Source organism: Gigantopelta aegis, chromosome 7 (genome assembly GCF_016097555.1).
Source record: "Gigantopelta aegis isolate Gae_Host chromosome 7, Gae_host_genome, whole genome shotgun sequence".
Lineage (NCBI taxonomy): Eukaryota > Metazoa > Mollusca > Gastropoda > Neomphalida > Peltospiridae > Gigantopelta > Gigantopelta aegis.
The window spans coordinates 29,531,217-29,542,515 of NC_054705.1; the positions used below are offsets into that span (position 1 = coordinate 29,531,217).

At 38.3% G+C, this 11,299-nt stretch overlaps 1 protein-coding gene across 1 annotated transcript; it reads left to right on the forward strand.

Annotated features, from left to right (window-relative positions):
• The first annotated feature begins 1,485 nt into the window (after nt 1–1,485).
• On the forward strand, nt 1,486–7,429 carry LOC121377271 (receptor-binding cancer antigen expressed on SiSo cells-like). The gene is made up of 4 exons (XM_041505200.1): nt 1,486–1,716; nt 3,942–4,115; nt 5,545–5,631; nt 6,359–7,429. Exons 1-4 carry the CDS (start codon nt 1,531–1,533, stop codon nt 6,566–6,568), a joined length of 657 nt encoding a protein of 218 aa, XP_041361134.1. The 5' UTR covers nt 1,486–1,530; the 3' UTR covers nt 6,569–7,429.
• Nucleotides 7,430–11,299: the final 3,870 nt, after the last annotated feature.

Sequence of the window (11,299 nt, forward strand, 5' to 3'; positions counted from 1 at the left end):
CCTGCACGTGGACCAGGTCAGTTCTGCCAGTGTGTGAGATGGCTGCCCACACCATGACACTACCCCCGCCGAATCTGTCCACTTCCTGCACGCAGTTTGCCGCATAACGTTCACCACGACGCCTATACACGCGACATCTTCCATCATGACGTCGGAGCAGAAATCGGGAGTCATCACTGAACCACACCTGTCTCCATCGCAGTTGAGGCCATTGTCGATGAATCTGGCACCACTGCAGTCGGAGTCGACGGTGTTGTGGTGTTAAGATGACACCTCGAACTGGACGTCTGGCACGAATTCCTACCTCATGTAGGCGGTTCCGTACGGTCTGGTCGGATATCCTGCGCAAACCTGGTATTGCTGCGGCTGTGGAGGTGGCAGTAGTCAATCGTTCCCGAAGGTGGCGTACCCGGATGTAGCGGTCCTGCCCGGGGGTAGTGACCCGTGGTCGACCGGATCTAGGGAGGTCACGTGTTGATCCATGTTGCTGGTAACGGTCCCACAGTCTGGAGATGGTGCTTGGGGACACATGGAATGCCCTGGCAACGGACGTTCTGGATTCGCCTGCGTCTAGTCGGCCGATGGCATTGTTTCTCTGCGGTTCACTGAGACGTGGCATGTCCTGGATTGTCAACTGTCGGCCAGATACAGAGGCCAGGCAAGCGAACACCCTGCACTTTTATACTGTCGGTGTTCATGTTGCACGTGCAGACAACGCACGTGCAGTGGTGACATGGTTTGCACGTGGCTGTGTTTTTGCGAATATTCACATTTTGGAACTTTATTGTACAGTAGCTGCGTTTTATCGAATGTAACCGTGGGAATGTGTTTGGGACATGCAATGACCTTATATTCACAAAGCATGAACCGGTAGGAAACATAAAATCGGAGTTATAACCCATTTGTACCCTTTTGCGTTTCTTTTTTTGAAGAGTATAGTTCTTTAAAATGTATTCCATCGGTACAGCAAAAATCGTTGTCATATTTAGAAAGTGTCCGCGGTCTCTGCTTAAAATCCATATTTCAAAATGGTACAGTTTTTTTAATGACAAGATTTTCTTCAAACTCATCCAGATGCATTAATTAGTAATGTTCAGACAAAAACAATTCAATAGCAATTTTGCATTGGAATTTTACCAGTGTTCTGAAAACGGAAATGTCTTGTAGGCTACCCAGTTTATTGTTATTGTAAGAAGATGTAAAGTGAAGTCACTGGAATACTGATGTTATTCAAATTCAAAATTAGCTATATATTATTACAATGGTTCGTCACATTAAAATAAAAATGGTCTACTAACCTTGATCCCTGTCGAAATTCTATAACAAGCAGCAATGCTACAAACATGTGTCTGTGTGTGTGTGTGTGTCTGTATGCATGTATGTGTGTCTGTGTGTGTGTGTGTGTGTGTGTGTGTGTGTGTGCTTGTGATGGAAACTGTGTATAATGTAATATCAATTGGTACTTTTCTTTTTATTTCAGGATCTTGAGACAGTTATGTGTATGCAGACACATGAAACCAAATTATCATCATGATTAAAGTTATTTGGAACATTATTAAGTTTATTTTTGGCACAGTGTTCAAGATCTTTTCCCCAGTAAAAAAGTTGATATGTCGTCGACGGAAACACTCTGAATCAGACATCTCGGTACCACTGAATGACCACTTCTCCACATCAATCGACATGACTGTCACCCAGTCTGTGCCCGGTAGTGAGGTAAGAATCTACAGTGTTTGATCAGAGAAGAAAGCTTAATTAAAGGTGTACTGAATGTATATATATTAGTTGATATATTTTTTATTTAATGTTATTTACAGATGTTTGATTTTGTGGTTAAAAGTTAAAATCTGAAGTGAAATACATACATGTTCTTTCAGTTTTCTGATGGGGTGGAATGTAGATCAGTGGTTATCTGAAATTCAGATTCCCCTCCCCCCCCCTTCCCAACCATGACTGTTTATATGTAGGCGGAAGGCCCTCAGGTTTAATGGAAACGATCATTTCCGGTACTGTGTCGGTAAAATCATGAAACCGAAATTTTGTTTCCCATCATCAGTTAATCAAGTATGACTGTTAAACGAAAATAATATATATATATAATTATTTTTTAAAACAGTTTCTTATGGGTTCCCATGACCACAAGGCACGTAACTGAAAAAGTGTTTCCGAATGAAATTTGAAATCCTATGGCCTGTATGTGTGAAATTATACATGTTTGTATACATACATACATACAATACATACATACAGGTGTAGAAGTGTTTGTTTTACCGCATGTTGAAATGCAGCGTCAAGCCAAGGAGGAGGAAGAACTGGATACATACGTACAGACATACATACATACATACATACATATACACAAAGAAAAAAGTTAAGCACCTCCACGAAATTTCTGACGAAGCAGCAACAGCCACTCCCGATGCAAAGCAGCTTCCAATTCTCTCAGATTCTGTACAGGGGGGTCCAGTTTCTGTATTCGATGGCCAAGAATGTCCCAAATGTGCTCCAAGGGATTCAGATCGGGGCTCATGGCGGGCCAAGGCAAAGTCGTCACAGCGTTGTTCTGGAGATGCGCTGTCACAGCCCGGGAACAATGAGGCCTGGCGTTGTCATCCATGTACTGAGGCCTTGTAGCGAGTGGGTGATTGTCGAAATGTGGCACGACAACTGGTTCCAGGACCTGACGGATGTACTGGTCACCTGACAAATTGCCCTGAACGGTGACCAGGTCCAGCTTGCAGTCATGGGAGATGCACCTCCAAATCATTACCGAGCCTCCTCCGTATGGGACAGTTGGTTGGATGTTCTTGGGTGCATAAGCCATATTTTTCCGCCTCCAAACCCTCATTCGCCCATCCGTGACATGGAGCAGGAACCGGCTTTCATCAGACCAATGAATCCTTCTCCATGTTCTCAGATTCCACGCTCGCTGTGCTAGACACCATGCCAAACGTAAGCGTTTGTGTTGTTCTGACAGTAAGGGGCGCTTGATGATTCATCTGGATGCCAATCGCAACAGTTTGAGGCTGTTCCTCGCCGTTCTTGTAGAGAGCTGGCAATTGGGCAGCCACTCACGTTTCAGCGCCGTGCTTGTTGCAAACGGTAGACGCCGTACCAGCCGCCCCAGTGCTGCGTTTTCACGGTTTGATGTCACACGAGGTCTACCTGACCGTGGCAAATCCTTCACAGAGTTGGTTACGGCATGTTTCCTGACAAGTCTGCTAATTACTGTGTAGTGGTACCCCAGCTGACGGCCAATGGCTTTGAACGTCATTCCTGCGTTACGCATGCCGATTATTTGTGATCTTTGATCCACTGATATTCTCCTTTGATTCATCTTCACTGATAATGATCGAACAGTGCAAGACGGCCATGTTAAATACCCAATTTGGGCACGCACCCATACTGCACTTTGGAAAAGTCATGTTGCACATGCACGCGACGATGAGATGTGACACCATTGTCATGCTTGCACGATCTCATCCTTTCTATGGAACGCCATGCCTGTCAGAATCGTCATTGCAATTTCAGTTGCAATGCATGCCAATATTATATAAGTAATCATATCTGGGGGTGCTTAACTTTTTTCTTTGTGTATACATACATACAGGTGTAGAAGTGTTTGTTTTACCGCAGGTTGAAATGCAGCGTCAAGCCAAGGAGGAGGAAGAACTGGATACATACATACAGACATACACACACACACATACACACACACACACACACACACACACACACACATACATACACACACACACACACACATACACACACACACACACACACACACACATACATACACACATACATACACACAGGTGTAGAAGTGTTTGTTTTACCGCAGGTTGAAATGGAGGAGGAAGAACCGGATACATACATACACACACACACACATAGATACATACATACATACAGGTGTAGAAGTGTTTGTTTTACCGCAGGTTGAAATGCAGTCGTGGGACAGCTGGGGCATGGATGAACAGTCTCGCCAGAAGCAGATACAGAACGCCCACAGCCAGCACTATGCACAGCGTCAAGCCAAGGAGGAGGAGGAGGAGGAACCGGATATCGACTTCTTCGGGGACATGCAACCAGAATTTAGAAAGGCTGCAAAGGTCAGCACTACAATTTAACATGGGCGGGACGTATCCCAGTGGTAAAGCGCTCGCTCGATGCACAGTTGGTCTCTGATCGATCCCCGTCGGTGGGCTATTTCTCATTCCAACCAGTGCACCACGAGTGGTATATCAAAGGCCGTGGTATGTGCTATCCTGTCTCTGGGATGGCACATATATTAGATCTCTTGCTAGTAATGGAAAAATGTAGTGGGTTTCCTCTCTTAAACTGTATGTGAAAATTACCAAATGTTTGACATCCATTGCCAATGATTAATAAATCAATGTGCTCTAGTGATGTTGTTAAACAAAACTTGAATTTTTGTTTTTAAATCAGAGTTGCCTAGGACCTACACATTTATTATGTAGCTTCTGTTGCAGTTTGTCGGGTGGTCAAAGTGTATTTGGTGGACTATACTGTTACAAATGCTATGCTATCCTACATGTATTTGTGGAAAAGAACATGCTTTTTTCAACTTATTTTCTTTGTTATATCCAATTAAGGTTCAAGCACACTGTCCTGGGCACACAGCTGTTTGGTATAGTCCTAGTAATGCATTTTCATTCGTTTATACTTATTTTCGTGCTTATATTTAATTTAGGTTAAAGCATGCTGTCCTGGGCACAAACCTCAGCTATCTGGGCTGCCTGTTCAGAACTGTAGGTTCGTTGTTAGTGAGAGAGTAGAGGGTGTAGTGGTCTTACACCTACCCATTGAGTATTTAAAACTCGCACTGAGTTGGAGCCAGTACCGGGCTGCGAACCCTGTACCTACCAGCCTTATGTCCAATGGCTTAACCACGACACCACCGAGGCGGGTAGAACATGCTAATGATTCTTTGCTGCAGGTTGGCAGTGGATTTTATTTTCATTGTTTAGTCCAGTGTTGTGATTGCCACAAGTTCATTGACCAAACTTTGTTTACATATTGTTTAAAAAGTTTGTTTTATTTAACGACACCACTAGAGCACATTGATTTATTAATCATCAGCTATTGGATGTCAAACATATGGTAATTTTGACACAATCATAGAGAGGAAACCTGCTACATTTTTCCATTAGTAGCAAGGGGTCTTTTATATGCACCATCCCACAGACAGGATAGCACATACCACAGCATTTGATATACCAGCTGTGGTGCACTGGCTGTGACGAGAAATAGCCCAATGAGCCCACTGACGGAGATCGATCTCAGACCGACTGCGCATCAAGCGAGCGCTTTACCACTGGGCTACGTCCTGCCCCTACATATTGTTTATTAATGTTTAAATCGATGCAGTATAATTTTTTCATCATTTATTTTTGGTGTTACTGTTTTTAACTAAATTAGAAACTTTATTATCATAGTGAGTGATTTATTAGCATTAATGCTGTTTGTCATACGTGTTTTTAAGCTTATATTTCTAGTTTTTATATATATTTGATTCAGATAAAACTGAAGAGAAAACAGGAAGATGAAATCAACAAGGCAGCTATAACAAGTAGACTAGCTGTTAATTCAGAAGTTCCATTGGTGGTAAGAAATATGTCAATGACTCATTGTTACTGTCAAAGGTCATTCATTTATTTATATTTTGATTGACTGTTTTGTTTATTTATCTATTATTTATTCGTCCCATACCAGACCAACTGGAGGGCACTATACATTTCATAATTGTCCTTCTGTCTGTCTCTCTCTGTCTCGCTGTCTCGCTGTCTTGCCGTCTATCCCAAATAGTTCTCTGAACTTTTGTTTCACAATACCACAATATAATGAGGTGAAAGTTTGTGTATAGCTTTATTGCATACTGTTACAGATCAAGTTTGACTTTCATGGCGATTTTTTTAAATTATTTTTAATAAACGAACATTTGTTTTTCCGACATTTTCTCCATGCCTCACGATATTGAGCTGAAATTTTGTGTATAGCTTTATTAGATATTATTACAAATCAAGTGACTTTCTTGGAAATTTACCTATTTGCCACAGAGTTATGGCCCTTGAACATGTGAGATACAAAAATTAGTTGGGCCTGGAAGGGGACATGTATTACTTTAGCAGTACTCTCAGAATGCTTGTTTGTTTGTTTATTTGTTTATTTATGTATTCGTTCATTTCATTTTATTCATTTCATTTATTTATTTATTTATTTATTTATCCAACCAGACCTATTTTATTAGTTTCTGTTTTGGCCACTATGGGTGTGATTCCCACTAAGACTAAGTACATTAAAAAGACAATCATCAATGGTTTTGTTACTGCAGGGATCTGAGTTGGGCTCATGGGAAGACTCGGGCAATGCGTGGTCGGACGAAACAGCGGAAGACTTGTCTTGGGAAGCCGAAGCAGCCATGAAGGATAAGCGCCGTCTGGAGCGGCTAGAGAGAAGTCAGGAGCAGCAGAGGAAGAAACACGAGCGAGAAATGAAAACAAATAAAAAAGACTCTCATTTAGTCGCGGTCAGACTGTCTTGACACATGCACTCTCTTCAGAGGTCTTGTTTTATTGGTACTGATCATACATTTAATGTTCCAGAGTATACAATAGCTATTATAAAACATAGGCATCACTGCTATACAATAGCTATTATAAAGTTGGGTTGTTCCAGAGTATACAATAGCTATTATAAAACATGGGCGTCACTGCTATACAATAGCTATTATAAAGTTGGGTTGTTCCAGAGTATACAATAGCTATTATAAAACATGGGCGTCACTGCTATACAATAGCCATTATAAAGTTGGGTTGTTCCAGAGTATACAATAACTATTATAAAACATGGGCGTCACTGCTATACAATAGCTATTATGAAACCTGATTATCTCTGATGTACAATTGCTGTTATAAAAAGTGAGCATCACTTGTGAACAATAGCTATTATAAAACTTGGTTGTCACTGGTATACAATAGCTATTATAAAGCTTGAATGTCAGTGTATACAATAGCTATATTATAAAACTTGGGTGTCACAAGGTGTATAATAGCTATTATATTACTTGTTTGGCACCGGATATACACTAATTGTTATAAAACTTGGGTGTCACATTACACAATAGCTATTATAAATCTTGGGTGTAGCTGGGTATATAATAGCTGTTATATAACATGGGTGTCACTGCTATACAACAGCTATTATAAAATGTGGTTGTCACTGGGTATACAATAGTTACAAAACTTGGACATCACTTCGCATATTTTAGCTGTTATAAATTATGGATATCACTGGGGATACAATAGCTGTTATAAATTATGGACATCACTGGGGATATAATAGCTGTTATAAAGTATGGATATCACTGGATATACAGTAGTTATAAAACTTGGACATCACTTGGCATACAATAGCTGTTATAAATTATGGACATCACTGGGGATACAATAGCTGTTATAAAGTATGGACATCACTGGTGATACAATAGCTGTTATAAATTATGGACATCACTGGGGATACAATAGCTGTTATAAATTATGGACATCACTGGTATACAATAGCTGTTATAAAGTATGGACATCACTGGGGTTACAATAGCTGTTATAAATTATGGACATCACTGTATACAATAGCTGTTATAAATTATGGACATCACTGTATACAATAGCTGTTATAAAGTATGGACATTACTGGGTATACAATAAAGCTGGGCGGTATTGAAATTTGGGGTTCGGTATCGATATCGGTATTTTTGGGGTGATTTACCTCGGTATCGGTACGGTATTCGGTATTGACACGATATCGATATCGAGCGCTATTTTCGGTATACTCGTCTTTAAATGCATGCCTGTGTTATGGCTCGACCGCTAATTTCATCTAAATACAATTAAATTCCATACACAAGGCTCTCGTCTGACAAACCCATTTCGGTATTTTGATATTTGCTCGGTACGGTAAATCGGTATTGACATAATACCGATACCGAACGGTATATACGGTATACCGCCCAGCTCTAGTATACAATAGCTGTTATAAAGTATGGACATCACTGGGTATACAATAGCTGTTATAAAGTATGGACATCACTGGGTATACAATAGCTGTTATAAAGTATGGACATCACTGTATACAATAGCTGTTATAAAGTATGGACATCACTTGGCATACAATAGCTGTTTTAAAGTATGGACATCACTGTAGCTGTTATAAAGTATGGACATCACTTGGCATACAATAGCTGTTATAAATTATGGACATCACTGGGGATACAATAGCTGTTATAAAGTATGGACATCACTGGTGATACAATAGCTGTTATAAATTATGGACATCACTGGGGATACAATAGCTGTTATAAATTATGGACATCACTGGTATACAATAGCTGTTATAAAGTATGGACATCACTGGGGACAATACTGTTAATAGGACTGTTACAATAGCTGTTATAAATATGGACATCACTGTATACAATAGCTGTTATAAAGTATGGACATTACTGGGTATACAATAGCTGTTATAAAGTATGGACATCACTGGGTATACAATAGCTGTTATAAAGTATGGACATCACTGGGTATACAATAGCTGTTATAAAGTTGGATGGACATCACTGGGTATACAATAGCTGTTATAAAGTAAAGTATGGACATCACTGGGGTTTATACAATGTAGCTGTTATAAATTATGGACATCACTGGGTATACAATAGCTGTTATAAATTATGGACATCACTGTATACAATAGCTGTTATAAAGTATGGACATCACTGGGTATACAATAGCTGTTATAAAGTATGGACATCACTGGGTATACAATAGCTGTTTTAAAGTATGGACATCACTGGGTATACAATAGCTGTTATAAAGTATGGACATCACTGGGTATACAATAGCTGTTATAAAGTATGGACATCACTGTATACAATAGCTGTTATAAAGTATGGACATCACTGGGTATACAATAGCTGTTTTAAAGTATGGACATCACTGGGGATACAATAGCTGTTATAAAAAGTGGGCATTAATTGTGTACAATAGCTATTATAAAACTTGGGCATCACTGTATACATTGGCTTTTGTAAACTAAAAACTATTAATCATTCTGTTTTCGCCTGTACAGACATGCATACATCGTACATTAGGATCTTCAGTAAGATGATTACTGTTACGTTTATTTATTTTTATTACAATGACCACAGATATACTGTTATAATAATAATTATGATTGGTGATGGACGCATTAGGTTTATTTTTGCATTTGGGATTATTTTAAGGCTTATGTAAGCAGATGTCTGTGTGTGTGTGTATGTAACTGTATGTATTTTCATTAAAGGGACATTCCTGAGTTTGCTGCATTGTAAGATGTTTCTGACTAATAAAATATTTCTACGATTAAACTTACATATTAAATATACGTTCTTGTTTAGAATATCAGTGTCTGTATGTTCAATGTGTTTATGGTCGTCTTAATATTTGTAAGAAGCCCACACTGGATTTCGTCTTCTAATAATTTCGTACGGACGAAAACCCCCACATATTTTAGGAAATAAAATGAAATTTAACCTAGTACAAATATTAGACCGATCAGAAATACGTTTAATATACAGTCACTAATATTTTATGCCTAAAATACAGTTGATATGCAATTATAATCATTAAAAAGGCTCTGTTAGTCAATAACATTTTAAAAATGGCAGCGAACTCAGGAATGTCCCTTTAAATAGGTGCCATTATAGTGACAGAACACTTCCGTCCCACATGAAGCACATTTGAGACAAGGTGGATAAGTCATCAGAAAAATGTGACTGGTATAAAATTCAAGTCTCACTGTATATGACTGAGTTTCAAAAATGATATTCTGTAAAAAATAAAGTATTGTCTAGATATGAAGTATGATGTTAATAAAATAACACATTAATGTTATTGTTATATATTAAGAATTCTATCAATTTGTTAAAATAAACCCATCATAATTAAGATTTTAAAACAAAACATGGATACCTGTATCATACATCAAACAATCTAAATGTGAAAAAAGAATATTAACATATATTTTATGCAAATAAACCACCTGTTACTTATTATATTTAAGTAAAAATGTTTGGTTTATTTTTATTTATTGGTGCCAGTCTTATTAGGGTAAAATTGTTTAACCCAAACTAAGGGCCTCACAAAATATTACGAAGGACCACAGAACGATAACTGAAAAATGAAATGCACATTTTTGTTTTTAATGTTTTTGTTTGTACATAGATTTTTTTGTTTTATTATTATTATTTTTTTTTTTTATATATATACTTCTTCATCTATCCCATTTGTACAAGACTTCTTCACCTTCACATATGTTAGAACCAAAGAATGTCAAAAGTCGAATCTTACACCACCCTTTTAACCAAACAATTCCCCATGTTAGTGATTATTGCCATATTTTCCCCTTTTCACATTTTATGTTGCTTACTGGTGGGTAGGTGAGATGCTGGTGTGTATCATATAACTAATATGTCACATGGCCAGTCAGAGCATTTAGGGCTTAAATCAGGCCCCCTGAAAAGCATTTTGTACTAAGATGGTGAGGGGTGTCACACCTATACATATACATTATTGCATGAGCAGGAGTGCCATACAGAATTTATGAAACAAGTTTGGAAATTGTTTTATTCCCCGAACAAGAACGAGGGTTATACAACAATTCCCAAACAAGTTTGATAAATTCTGTATGGCACTCTCGTGAATATTATGATTTATTTATTATCCACAAACTGATTTATAAATGTTAAATATGTTTGTAATCGTTTGACAGTCGATGTTAATAACATTCAGCGATGTCAATTACAGTGATGCTGAATGATGTCAATATAACAGTTGCGACTGCTGCAGCAAATATAGTGATGTCAAAAGTGTGCCATAACTGTTTTGAACATACAATATTTATGTAACCATTTATCACACCATGTGGGTAATATATATATATATATATATATATATATATATATATATATATATATATATATATATATAATATATATATATATATATATTACATGTACCTTCTGCATCTTATTGCCAAACTTCTATTTAAAAGAATATACTGTTTATCATTCAGGCCTGTACGCAGAAATTTATATGAGGGGGTGCATAATCGACTGCCCAAAGGGCCGGAGTTGCTAGGGGGGTCCGGGGGCATGCCCCTCCGAAATGTTTTTAAATCTAGAATGTAGGAGATGCATTTTCCTGCATTCTGGGAAGTAAATTTGAAACGTTTCTTTGCCTCA

Excerpts from the sequence above, each read along its gene's own strand:
- LOC121377271 (XM_041505200.1), top strand. The coding sequence starts at position 1,531 with ATGATTAAAGTTATTTGGAACATTATTAAGTTTATTTTTGGCACAGTG. Across the intron at positions 1,717-3,941 it reads AGTCTGTGCCCGGTAGTGAG|GTTGAAATGCAGTCGTGGGA; the intron begins GTAAGAATCTAC and ends GTTTTACCGCAG. Across the intron at positions 4,116-5,544 it reads AATTTAGAAAGGCTGCAAAG|ATAAAACTGAAGAGAAAACA; the intron begins GTCAGCACTACA and ends TATTTGATTCAG.